This window comes from Ambystoma mexicanum, chromosome 6q (assembly GCF_040938575.1).
Source record: "Ambystoma mexicanum isolate Mex_15411 chromosome 6q, UKY_AmexF1_1, whole genome shotgun sequence".
NCBI lineage: Eukaryota > Metazoa > Chordata > Amphibia > Caudata > Ambystomatidae > Ambystoma > Ambystoma mexicanum.
In genome coordinates this window covers 7,519,208-7,533,367 of record NC_090937.1, presented here as the reverse complement: position 1 = coordinate 7,533,367, position 14,160 = coordinate 7,519,208, and the positions used below count along the sequence as shown (strand labels likewise).

General features: G+C 47.5%; 1 protein-coding gene across 1 annotated transcript in view; it reads left to right on the top strand.

The window, feature by feature from the left end:
- LOC138515709 (stimulated by retinoic acid gene 6 protein-like) overlaps positions 1-14,160 on the top strand; it is an 859,180-nt gene that overhangs the window by 717,316 nt on the left and 127,704 nt on the right. The window contains exon 16 of the mRNA XM_069630368.1: positions 8,079-8,242. Within this exon, the coding sequence (XP_069486469.1) occupies positions 8,079-8,242 (164 nt within the window). The remainder of the gene's footprint in view (positions 1-8,078; positions 8,243-14,160) is intronic.

Genomic DNA, 14,160 nt, shown 5'->3' with positions numbered 1-14,160 from the left:
GCATTTAGGGGAAAACTGGAGAATCATCCAAAATATTTTCTTTCTTCCTATACTTTGATGTCAGTTAATATCCTTTTAGATCCCACTGACTATTCACACTGTAATGCAATTAATTATACCTCTTTATTTAATTTATGTCTTGTCTTGAGAGTCGTGAAGATATAGGAGACCTCTGTCCCCAAGTGCCGCACAGGGAGAATCACTAAACACTCCCTGTGCAACCTTTGCGGCCACAGGTGGAGATAATCCGAAGCCGGAACCGAAGTACTAGGAACCCCAAGGCAGCTGTGGAAAAGGGCAATGATTAGATACCAAGCAGTCAGGACACTACATACAATAATCCGAATACAGTCAGAGTCTTACCGGGGATCTGATGAACGGGATGGAAAACCTGAATGGGAGGATGGTTCCGGGACTCACGTAGGCAAAAGACCCACCCTGCGGGATAGGTCTAGATGTACCTCGCCAGTCTCCACCTGGAGAGTGTATTGAAGAGGGCCCCAGGTACTCAGGTGGCAGCCACCAATTGAAGAGTGAGATTCCCCGTGTAGAGGTGCAATCAGGGAGGCCCAACAGAGATCCGTTGCAGACGAAGGTCTGAAGCCAGGAAGAGCAGTCTACACCAAAGGGATAAACAAGAACGAGATCCAGAGGAAGTCCGTAGTTCAGTCCGGGGTCAGGAGCCGTGATGAGCAGAAAAGCCGATGTAGCCAAATCCAAACGTGATCCACAAGAAGTCCAGTAAACATAAGCCAAGTCCAAGGAAGCCAGGTAAGCAATGCAGGAAAGAAAGTCAAACAGAGTACTCCTGGTAAACCAGCTGTGAAGCGTAGGATACCGGCACTGCACTGCTTAAATATCGTCCACTTCCTGGTCACATGATGTCAACCGGAGTCACGTGACCGCGAAACCGGGGCACGTGACCGTTTCCTCGGGTCACGTGATCGGGCCACAACAGCACGAGCGAGTGTGTTACTGCTCGTGCGGTGGCCTAATCTCCAAGGCAACTGCCAATGGAGAAACGGCCGCAATCGTGACTGCAGGGTGTATGGCGTTTGTTTGGCCAGCGCGCGAGCCAACCGGGGTTGCCTACGTGAGTCCCGGGAGACAGGTGAATGGGAGGGGTAGGACACTGGACTGGGTATCGAGACAAGGTCGTAGGAACTACCCGAGGACATGACAGAGCCCCCCCTCAAAGGCCCACGACCCCGTGGGCAGGAAGGATGTTCCCTATGAAACCGGGAGATCAAACGAGGGGCATGGACATCCGAGGCGGGGACCCAGGTGCGTTCCTCCGGACCATAACCCAACCAGTCAACAAGGTACTGCAGGCGACCCCGAAGGAAACGGGACACCAATATGCCCGAGACCTCGAAAACATCAGGTGCATCCAGGGACACTGGGGCAGGAGAAGGGCGAAGACGCGTCGAGGATGGGCAGGGCTTGAGGAGGGAGGTGTGAAACACAGGATGTACCCGCCAAGAGGAGGGGAGAACCAGGCGATAGGCCACCGGGTTGATGACATGGGAAACAACGTAAGGACCCACAAAACGGGGCATGAGTTTGCGGCAGCCCTTCAAGTGAAGATGACGGGAGGACAGCCAAACCCGGGACCCAACGGGATACAATGGGGCCATGGTACGCCTAGCGTCTGCGGAGGCCTTCATGGATGCCTGTGCCTCCTGCAGATGAACGAGGACCTGGGTATGGAGGGCTGACATGTCTCGAACGCAGGCTACTGCTGCAGGGTTCTCGGTGGGAGAAAAGTCGGGGATAGGGAGGACCCTGGGATGCTGGCCATACATGGCGTAAAACGGAGAAAGACCCGTGGAGGAGTGAGTAGCGTTGTTGTAGGCGAACTCAGCGTAATGTATGTTCTGGAACCAGGTTGATTGTTGTTGTAGCATCAAACAACGCAGATATTGCTCCATGGGCTGATTTGTTCTCTCGGTCTGGCCATCGGTTTCCGGGTGATAAGCGGAGGAGAACCGGGCATCGATACCTAGAAGAGCGGTCAATGCACGCCAAAAACGGGACGTGAACTGAGAGCCTCGATCGGACACCAGGACAGAGGGAAGGCCGTAGCGGCAGAAAACGTTGTCAAAGAATAACTTGGCCAAGGCAGGGGCAGACGGGATACCATGACAAGGGATGAATTGAGCCATCTTGGTGAAGACATCGACCACTACCCATATGGTGTCGTAACCCTGGATCTTGGGTAAATCGGTTACGAAATCCATGCTCAGGGTGTGCCAGGGTTTTGGTGGCACGGGTAAGGGTCGCAGTAGTCCCAATGGACGACCCCTACGATGTTTGCCCTGAGCACAGACTGAGCATGTGTTGACGTAACAGCCCACGTCGTGCCTCATGGACGGCCACCAACACCATCGTTTCAGGAGATCCAAGGTGCGGGCCTGGCCCGGGTGACCATTGATCGGGGCGTCATGGGACCACTCTAGGGCTAGGTTTCTGGTGTCAGTGGTAGGGAGTACTAGACGGTCCTGTACATATGGCAAACCGTTGTGATAGGTGGGATCCCATTCTGACAGCTGATCGGGGTGCCTTTGAACCCAAGAACGAATGTCTTCTAGTAGTGCCAGAGGGGGTGTGCATGTACAGACAACATGTCCCCGGGGTATGATTGTGTCGGGAAACACCGGTAACGAAACCCCCCCAGGGGAGCGAGACAAAGCATCCGCCTTGCTATGTTCTGTACCAGAGCGGTGCTTAATCTGAAAGTCGAAAGCGGCGAAGAACAGATGCCACCTGACCTGTCTACTGTTTACACATTTCAAGGCTGCCAGGTCTTGCAGGTTCCTGTGATCTGTGTATACCGTAACCTTATGTTTGGCCCCCAACAGGTGGTGACGCCAAGTTCGGAAGGCGTCCATTACCGCCAGTAGCTCTTTTTCGGTTACAGTATAGTGGGACTCTGCGGGGCTGAACTTACGCGAATGGAAGGCCACAGGATGCAACCGCCCTGTAGTGGAACAAACATGTGACAGAATCGCCCCCAACGCAAAGGAAGAGGCATCGGCCTCAACGACGTATGGTTGTTCGGGATCGGGGTGTTGGAGCACCGGGGCAGTGGTAAAAGCGTTCTTCAACGCCTCGAAGGCCTGCTGGTGTATCTCCTGCCATTCGAAAGGAACAAGAGGACTGGTAAGGGACGTAAGAGGCGACACGAGAGAAGAGAACCCAGAGATAAAGCGCCGATAGAAATTGGCGAAACCCAAGAAAGATTGCAAAGCCTTTAGGGTCTTTGGTGTTGGCCAATCGAGGATAGCTCGAACCTTGGCATGATTCATGGCCAGACCACCAGGCGTGATGTTAAACCCCAGAAACTCCACGTTAGACACATGGAACAGACATTTTTCGGGTTTGATAAACAATGAGTGTTCTTGCAGTCGGGACAATACTTCTCGTACGTGTTGTATGTGTTCTTCCAGGGTGTGTGAGAAGACGAGAATGTCATCAAGATACACCACCACAAACGTGTCTAATATGTCCGAGAAGATGTCGTTCATGAAATGTTGGAAGGTGGCAGGGGCGTTACACAGGCCGAAGGGCATGACCGTATATTCATAAAGGCCATACCGCGTACAGAAGGCGGTCTTCCATTCGTCACCCTTTCGGATGCGGACGAGGTTATATGCCCCCCGCAAATCCAGCTTGGTATAAATGGAGGCGTGGGTTAACCGGTCCAGGAGGGGAGAGATGAGTGGAATCGGATAACGGTTCTTCACCGTGACGGCGTTAAGCCGACGGTAATCCACACAGGGACGAAGGTCGCTTTCTTTTTTGGGCACGAAGAATATGGGACTGGCTGCAGCCGACTTGGAAGGACGAATGTGACCCAAACGCAGCGCCTTATCAATGTACTCCTTAAGAGTTAGGTCTTCCGATAGGGACAAAGAATAGATGCGGCCTGAAGGTACCAAGGCCCCAGGCACAAGGTCGATCGGACAGTCATAGGAGCGGTGAGGAGGGAGTACTTCAGAGGAGCCCTGATCGAATAACAAAGTGTAATCCTGATAAGCCACAGGGATGGGAGCGGTGACTAAACCCACTATATGTGAGGCAGGAGGAACGTCGTCGCCCAGTATCGTGAGATGGGCGACAGCACCAAGTGCTAATGCTGGTGTGTCTGTTTCACTGTCCGCGGGGAGGCAGTAGTTCTGACAGAGTTCAGATTCGAAATGGACGTGTCCCGTACCCCAATCTATATGCGGCTTATGTTCTCGTAACCAGGGGATGCCTACTATGACACCGAACTGAGGCGTGGATATTAGATCAAAATGGAGGGTTTCTCTATGGACTGACAGGATAGTGAGGACGAGGGGGGTGGTCTGTTGTTTAATGGAACCAGAAGCGAGTTCCGTCCCATCAACTGCTTGAACCGGTTCGGGTCGGGGTTTATTGATCAGGGGTAGGTTCAATGTCCGAGCCAGAGCGATATCAATATAGTTCCCGGAGGCCCCGGAATCGATAATGATCCGCACGGGGTGGATAATCCCAGGGGCAGGTTGTATGGTGGCATCTACCTGAATGGGCCTAATCTGACCAAATGATGGAACGATTTTCGGGGAAGGGCATGGGGAGCTCGATCCTACCCCCGTATCTAGGATCGAGCCGGATGAAAAACCTGCTTCTTGGGTCTGGGTCTCCGGGGACACTCCTTCACAAAATGCCCCCCTAAGCCGCAATAAAAGCAGGCATTCTCAGCCCTTCTGCGCTCCCTCTCTCTCGAGGTGATGGGACTCCTAACACCTCCTATTTGCATCGGCTCACCGGTGGCTTCAGAGGACGACGACGGAATAGCAGAGCTGGCCGTTTGGGAAAACCCGGTCTCAGCCCTGCGTTCGGAGCGTCGTGCGTCTACTTGGAGAGCCAGGTCCACCAGGGCCGGGAACTGGACTGGCAGAGACGGTACCATAGCCAAGGCGTCTTTCATAGGACTGCTTAGTCCTCTATAGAATACCACCGATCTCTTACTTTCAGGCCAGGAGGTCTCTGCTGCCAGTTGGTTAAATCTTGTGATGTATTCAATAAGAGAGCCCTTCCCCTGGGACAGGTCCAGTAGTTCTAGATCATGGGATTGTGCTTTATACCTGGTGTCGAACACTCGGGACATTTCCAATACTAGCTGATCGAAATCATAGAGGGCAGGATGGTTGGTTTCTAACAGCGGGTTGGCCCAAGCAGCAGCCGTGCCGGCTAGGTGAGAGAGAGTGAATGCCGCCTTGGTGGTAGGATCCGGAAAAACAAGGGGTCGACACAAGAAGTGCAACTTACACTGGTTAAGGAAAGTCCTAAACCTTCTTGGGTCCCCATGGAACTTTTCTGGGGCAGCCAATTGGAAAGGGTGAAGGCCAAACCACCGGAACAGGAGCCGAGGGAGTCGGGATTGGGTGTACAAGGGGTATCGATGCTGGAGGGGCGTCTCCGAGCTCCGGGTCCAAGGGTAAGGGGTGTTGGGTGCTTTGTAACAGGTCAAGACGCTGATGGACCGCGGTATTAGCCGCCACCATATCGGCTCGTAGTAACGTGATTGCTTGGATGACAGCAGCCAGGGGGTCTTCGGCGGCACCCTCCATATCTTGCACGACAAGGCTTCACAGTCTGTCTTGTCTTGAGAGTCGTGAAGATATAGGAGACCTCTGTCCCCAAGTGCCGCACAGGGAGAATCACTAAACACTCCCTGTGCAACCTTTGCGGCCACAGGTGGAGATAATCCGAAGCCGGAACCGAAGTACTAGGAACCCCAAGGCAGCTGTGGAAAAGGGCAATGATTAGATACCAAGCAGTCAGGACACTACATACAATAATCCGAATACAGTCAGAGTCTTACCGGGGATCTGATGAACGGGATGGAAAACCTGAATGGGAGGATGGTTCCGGGACTCACGTAGGCAAAAGACCCACCCTGCGGGATAGGTCTAGATGTACCTCGCCAGTCTCCACCTGGAGAGTGTATTGAAGAGGGCCCCAGGTACTCAGGTGGCAGCCACCAATTGAAGAGTGAGATTCCCCGTGTAGAGGTGCAATCAGGGAGGCCCAACAGAGATCCGTTGCAGACGAAGGTCTGAAGCCAGGAAGAGCAGTCTACACCAAAGGGATAAACAAGAACGAGATCCAGAGGAAGTCCGTAGTTCAGTCCGGGGTCAGGAGCCGTGATGAGCAGAAAAGCCGATGTAGCCAAATCCAAACGTGATCCACAAGAAGTCCAGTAAACATAAGCCAAGTCCAAGGAAGCCAGGTAAGCAATGCAGGAAAGAAAGTCAAACAGAGTACTCCTGGTAAATCAGCTGTGAAGCGTAGGATACCGGCACTGCACTGCTTAAATATCGTCCACTTCCTGGTCACATGATGTCAACCGGAGTCACGTGACCGCGAAACCGGGGCACGTGACCGTTTCCTCGGGTCACGTGATCGGGCCACAACAGCACGAGCGAGTGTGTTACTGCTCGTGCGGTGGCCTAATCTCCAAGGCAACTGCTAATGGAGAAACGGCCGCAATCGTGACTGCAGGGTGTATGGCGTTTGTTTGGCCAGCGCGCGAGCCAACCGGGGTTGCCTACGTGAGTCCCGGGAGACAGGTGAATGGGAGGGGTAGGACACTGGACTGGGTATCGAGACAAGGTCGTAGGAACTACCCGAGGACATGACAATTTATTCTTGTTACTTCTCAATTTATATCTCAAACATATTTCACTGGAAGCCCTATTTTGGCACCAATCAGATTAACATGAAAATGATCTAAGCAGGTAAAGCTTGACTACTCGTCCCCTAAAGACAACAAATGAGTATTCTCAGTAGTTTACATAGACAGCACTTCCCTCGATAATGATTTTCATATCACAATTAGTTTCCTCCAGGGCTGCCATCTATTTCTAGTTAATTCCCAGTATTTATTCATTCTAGTGCCATTCCCTGAAGCTAAACAAACTATATTGTCACGGTTAAAATAGAATTCAATAAAGAGTAATATTCAAAATATTTAGTAGCACAATTCAACTCTTCCTATTTACACTGGAAGAGGCAGGTTCGAATGCAGTGAGTGGTGAAGGGATGCTCATGGGACATATGTCAATGCCTTTCCTCTACTTTGCGGATGGCAAGGGGGCCCTTTGGTATCTCAACCTCATCCTGTTCTGGTCCTGTAACCTTGTATCAAGCTCATAGGCCAAGTTACTTCAGGGCTAGGTGCGCTTTATAAATAAATAACATAAAATAAACTAATATGCTGCCCTTCCACTAGCTCCGCCTATGCTTTCAACCCTCTCTAGCTGCTTCTCCTGCTGAAAGATAACAATAATATGACTCGTATGTAATTCAAGTTTCATGAAAAGATTTGGGACCAAGAGTTCAGTTTATGAACTGACCAGGAAAAGCATGTGGAGAAAATTGGATAAAAATTGCAATTTATAACAAAATAAAGCGTAAGGGAAACAGTTCACAATTGCACATAGAATGTTTTTTTTTCACCAGGAAGACTGAAAGGGCATATTCTCTGTCATCAAACCTATAATGCAGAACATTAAGTCAGGTGGGTACATGGTTCTAGATGTGGGCCAATACACAAAGATTCAGATACATTGTACAACAAATCTTAAGCAACTTTAACGAGAGAGGCGATTGGAACTACTCCAAGAGTCCACAATACCAGCCACTCTTAACAAAATGGATGTGTAATTACTGTGTAACTACTGAAGGATCCTATCAATTGATGATGATTTCAAAACTTTAAATTGCAATTAGATAGAAGAAAGAAGGGGCTGGTGCGATATGGGAAATCAAGCCTTCAGAAACATAGGATGAAAGACAATCATTTTTAAAATATCTCAGCATCTGCTTCCTTGTCCAGTCCCACGCATATTATGGACATTCAACATGATTTGATATGGTTCTGCCTTTATTTCTACATTGTGAAGTATACTGTCTTGGAAAGGAATTAAGATGAGAAATTGCAAATCCTCGACAACCCAATTGTACAAATACTCATATTTAATGTATATAATATTCATGGCTTACAAATAGTGTTTGTTAATTAAACAATGTAATATTTTCTCTCACAGGAAGGCATTTCATACTTTCAATTACTTGTTCTTCTTCTACAACGTGATCCTGGGCCTTAGCGCATGCCTATTTCGACTCTTTTGCAGTTTTTTCCTCGGCACCTGGCTCGTTGCAAGAATAGACAGGACAATATTGCAGAAAGGTTATGAAGGCATCGACATTGGTAAGTGTGGTAGAAGTGGCGCACTTTTTGGCAGGGTTTTCAATGCTATTTTCCAATTCTATAAAAGAACAAAGAAAGGAGGAGTTGCGATTCTTGTGGGTTAAAAGAAAAGCTGGACACTGATCTAGTGTTGGGCATTTGGGCGTTTATGTATAAAGACGCTAGGCACATATGTAGCTGACCTCGATAGCATCAAGAGCGAGCCCTTTTGGCGGTATTGGTTGAACTCCAGACATAAACCAATACATATTGCTCTGTTTAATGTCTGGAATGTAATCCAGAAGCGGGGGAAAGTGGCAAAAATAGTCTAGATCTTATAATTGAAAGTTACGGCTGCTCTTTTGCCTAGAAATATGCTATATGACGATAGTAAACTAAAATCTGCATCAAAGAACTGTAAGTTTACTTGGCTTTGTTGTATGAATACTTGTATGTATGTACAACATACAACATATATGTGTGTGTATATATGTTTATGCATACAACACTGGTATAAATGAATGTTGACCTTTAACTTAACTGCCATGATGGCTTTTCTGTTCAGCACTCACCTATGTGTTGCGAGTACCAACACAAGGACCCATATAAGATGGGCAATTCTTTGTGTTTTTAAATATTCCCAGTCTGATCTTGAAATCACATAGAATTTTTTAAATCAATGACGCAAATTATGATGAAATGAATGAACTATGATGAATGTTTAATAATATGTATGCATGTATCTGTGATTTATTCAATTGTATTTGTACTTGTGTATAAGTTAACAAGTGTATTTGTGTCTATGTATGTATCAAATGTGTTTTATGTATGTTATGATAAAGCTCATTTGAGCTATAAACATGACACTAAACATAATAACAAAAGAACAATTGAGTTGTACAATAATCATGAGATGCCCAGGGATTGGAAATGCTGTGTTTAAAGGGAGGGTAGTATGTATGGTGACCACCTCTTTGAAAGATCCCCTGCATCTTAATTCAAGTTGTTTTTGTAATAATTGGTTTCTAGATATAAACATGACATGGCAATACAAGTCAAAGGTGGTGTGTATGCTGACAATTAGAAATGAGTGTTGTGTTCAAGTAGCTCTAAGTCTAACGTCAGTGCCATCGACTTGCTGGTCTTTTCTGTCCAATGTGCAGGGAGAAGAGAATCCTACTCTTAGGTCACTTGCTTCTGCGACTTTTGGTGGGGGAGTGGAGCCTCAATGCAAAACGTTGGGGTCATAGTGAGTCCAGCCTCTTCCTCTGCACATAGCTGATTTTGGTCTTGAGAGCATATTTTCTTCAAGATGATAGGCCAGAGTGCCATATCTAGACCTGGATTTGTTCATATTAATATGATTTAAGCTGGGCGGATAGCTGAAGCACAATGTGTTTGTCATGATGCCATGCAACACGGGTATGATACTCTAGTGGGGCTGACTCACCCCTCTATCCTCCTGAAGTAAATAAATGTAATACCACAAGCGGGTATTTATGATGAAAATGATTATTACAGCATTTAGAAACTGGAAGAATCTGGCAATCTATATAAATCACCAAATAATTGTTTTTAAAATGTGTTTTATACATCGGAATGATGGAGTGGTATCAGATCATTTTACAATGGAGAGACGTTTTTTCTCTATTATAAGAAAAAAAGTTCCTTTCAGCAGAAGATCACAGCAGTATGTTGGGATATTGACACCAAAGCACCACAACATTCGAAAATGGGGACCCATTGAGTGAAGCTACCTTTTCTTTGCTTCTTCCAATCTCAATTCCATGGTCAGGCCATTATGGCTTTCCGATATCATTCTGCCCAGACGCCCTTTTTCTCTCATGCCTTTAACTATTAACTACATTGCTTTCAGACCCTGGAAGGAAGACTGTAAAGTATCCCTGGTTTAATGTCTGATCATTTGAAGATTCATTGCTTTCACCCTCTATTGACTCCATTTATACATCTAATTAACTGTCAGGCTTCACCCCTGGAAATTATGGCAGAGGTGGAAGCACTAGCAACCACGGCCGCTGTGTTACAGGACACGGTCTCGTCCTCACATAAGATGGCGCCTAGTGTTTATCTACGTTCCATTACTGTGGGACGGCGCGTTGTATCCGTCTTTTCCCTTGGAACTACGCTGCTGTGTGTTCACAGTTCCCTCGTTGTATCCAGTGCTCTCGTTTACCCTTGCTCAGCTTTAAATTAGCTCCTTTTTTCCTCTTTTGCCTCCAGCATTTCCTGGGTCAATTACCTCCCGCTATCTCTTTCAAGCTGCCCTTTACGCCTACCCTTATGTGGTCTGATCTGTCTTCTTGCTACGGTTTCTCTCCCGGACTGCGGCAAATATACTTACCATTATTCCTCTCCTTCGACCTTTCTTCGGATTTTTACCGGAGTGTGTCTTCTATTCTGTATTTTTCAATTCTATCCACTGCTTCCATGCACCTCGCGTCCACTCTTTGGATTCCAGACTTAATCTGTCCCTGCCATCCTTTGGTCGCGGTGAGGATTCTTGCTCGTCTGCATCAAGCGACCACTCTTGCAGTCTTCTTTCTTTACTCTATTTCTCTCAGTGTCGGCAATCTCTTAATCTATCACCACGGTTGATATGCCTTGTTTCGGCATGCTTACTTGTTGTTTGATTGGTTGTGGCTTCTTATTCCTTTGCCTCTTTTCTTGTGCTCTAAAATGGGAGTGGAAAGGGAGTTTGATAATAGCACAGTATGATAGGGAGTAGCTAGGTACGTGAGAATGGATTTTAGGTTTTGCTTGGATGAATTTATGGGTGAACCAATCTGCTACCAACAGGTTATGGAGACTTTGTCCCCTGGAGGTGATACCCTGTGCAATGATTGTTGATGTCAAAATGACAAGTTGTTGAATCAGGTTCTATGGAAGGTGCAGGTGATGCATCTTCAAATGGTCAGTCATTAAGCCATCAATACTTTAGAGACTTTCTTCCAGGCCCTGGTGGTAATGTAGTTAATAGTTACAGGTGGGGGACAAAAGGGCCTGTAGGTAGAAGGATATAGGAAAGTGGCCTGACCATGGAACTCAGATTGGAAGACAACAGTTGACAAAGAGGTCATTGGCAATGAATAATAGATCTAGGGCATGGCCATATGGTTCAGTAGAAACGTAAACTAGTAATTTTACCCCGAGGGCTTGCATGTTGTTCATAAGGGCATTGGAGTAGGAGGTTTGTCAGGGCAATCCAAATTCTGAAGTTTCCGAGGATGATGAGGTTCAAGTACAGGAGAACAAGTTGTGCAACAATGTTGCCAAAGTAGTCATTGAAGCCATGTCAAGCGCCAGAAGGGTCCTAAAAGATCAGAACATGAAAAGGGAACAGCTGCGGGAGGGCATATTATCACCTCTGGAGTACCGATAGAATGCAAAATGCATGTAAAACTAAAAACCAAACAATCCCACAACAATCTATAACGATCTACAATGATATATAATGGGCAATGAGACCATCCAAAGAGAAACCTAGGTACTGTACAGCAAAAAAGAGGGAACCCATCATCTAAACTGAAGGAGTGGTGACTGACAACCTGTAACACTCAGTGTGAAAACACAAAACATGCCTGTCAGTTTCAGTACTCCAAGTGGAATCATGTCAACATAGGCTATGTAGACATCTTGCATAAGCTGACCCAACTCAGCTCATGCACCTGAGAGTTGACTAAATGACTGCCAATTTGAGGCAGAGGCTCCTCACCGACAGCTCTATAATCTCTGACTAGTGTGATGAATCCTATGGACTCCTCCCTAAATCCCTACCTGAAGTCTCCTCACAGGTGGCCTGGGAAAGGCAGACGCCTTCTGATCCTGACCTTGGGGAGGTGTCCTCTGGGAGGATCACCTGAGAGCAGAAAGGGCTCAGGGGAATGAGAGGACTCTGTGGGGTAAGACGCAGTATTTGTCTTCCTCTAGGGAGGATATCTCCTCAGTGCCAAAGTATGTAATGGTTTGCTGTAATAACAATATTTTTGTTCCACAAACTAAACATATAAATATGGGTGAGAACAATCACAAAGTTCTAGGCATCGGGAGAAATAAAAACCCTTCTAAAATCCTCAAGCCCTATACAGATAAAAACCTTCCTAATGCCAAATGTATAGTGAAGGTAAATCTGTGAATAATAACATCTTAAATTAACTGCCTTCCTCTTTTCAATCAAGTCTGGTAACGGATCTTTATGATATTTCTTTAAAGAATACTGTATGTAACAGATATGAGTTTAAAAATCCAAATCAAAACTGAAAAATAACTTTTTCACTAGGGACTTCAAGTCCCATAATTCCCTAAGTACTGGGACAAAGAAGAGGACTAAAAAGGTACAACGCTGCAGGAGTGGTCAGTTCGTTAATTCAGATGAACCACACCTGAGGGAGACTGAGAGGCTTAGAAGGCCCCCTAAAGTGCAGGCCATTGGCAAGAGGAAGAGCCAGGGCAAGAGCGAGAAGCAGAAGCATTATGATTTGTGCAGGCAGCCGACACAAAAGCTGGAGGAGGGGGAAGATGCCGGGGCCACTGTTCGGTGAAATCAGCTGCCGGTCCTGAGAGGGGCTGTACCCCCAGAAGCCTGAAGTGCAGAGGCCCGTGTAGCGAGAAGTGTGCATGGGGGAAGCTTGCCCTTTTCTGACCTGTTCTGCAGAGGCTATGCAGCAGGAAGCAAAAGCAAGGGAAGCTCTCCTTTCTAGGAGACTGTCTCCGGTGGCTGGGATGCACCAGAAGGCCTTTGGAGCAAAAGGAGCTCCTGTTTCAGATGGCGTGCGCGACAACAGACCAGGAGAAACAGTTTGGGTCGCAAGGAGCCACAGAAGCAGAAGTCCAGCAAGCAGCGAAGTGAATGAACGCACATGCCTTACCCAGTGAGTTCACAAGCTGGTAGTGACCCCGGAGTGCTCTGCATCTGCTCGCGTATTCAAGGCAGGTGTTCACGAAGTAAGCAGCACCAGTGTATGTGTGAAAGTGGTCCTAAAAATGATTTTGAATACCAACTATTAAAAAGCAGAAAAAACACATTTAATAAAGCCAAATTACCGTAACTTTAAGCGTGTGAGTTTGTGGAGTACTCAGCAACCCAATTGGGCAGCAATATTAATACGTAACACATACAACCACTGCCCAAGCCAAGATAAACTAAAATAAAGGCAATTCAAATCCAAGAGATTGTTACGCTCATCTGGCTCCACGGGGCGCCACCCAGCAATCAGTGTTCAGGTATTCCTCCCTGCGATGCCCAGTAGTGACCAGCGGAAGAATCCTGCCAGAAATACAGGTAAACAATGTTTAGGACCGGGTAACTGGGATTAACAGCCTCCCACCACCCGTATGTCTGCGGTCCCTCTGGGCTTCCTCTCACCTTGTTCTTGATGTTGGCAGGTTCTCCGTCCTGCTGTCGCGGCAGGGGCGCGTGGTGCTTTGCAGGCAATGGCGATCGAGTTACTTCACTGATGCCGGCCCGACGTGAGTCTTTCAGGTAGGTCTTATTGCTATGATGTTTTGCTGTCCTAGCATGCCTTTCTGGAATTAACAATGTCTTTTTCTCTTCCTTAGGTACGTGGAAGTCCAATTTGTGGTGCATATTGGATTCGGGGTTCGCTGGTAAGTATTAGCGTTTTTGGAGCGCCTACACGCGGCGAGTTGGCGCTTAACGCAGCGCTAAGGTGCCTTGCCTTTGCTAACCTGTTATCTTTTGTCTTCACAGGTCGCGGTGCTCCGGCGGAATGTAGAATTCCAGAGATGTTGCGGAATGAAGTGCAAGTGGGAAGGTAAGCCTTTTGGCGGAGTTCGTTAACTGTGTAAAATGTCTAAAGCCTTGTCTTTCCCTTTCTGCAGGTCCGTCGATCCGAAGGAGCGTTGGTTCCTGGATGCCGGTCGGAAGAGCTGAGAACCGCTAATGATGGAATTCAGGTAAG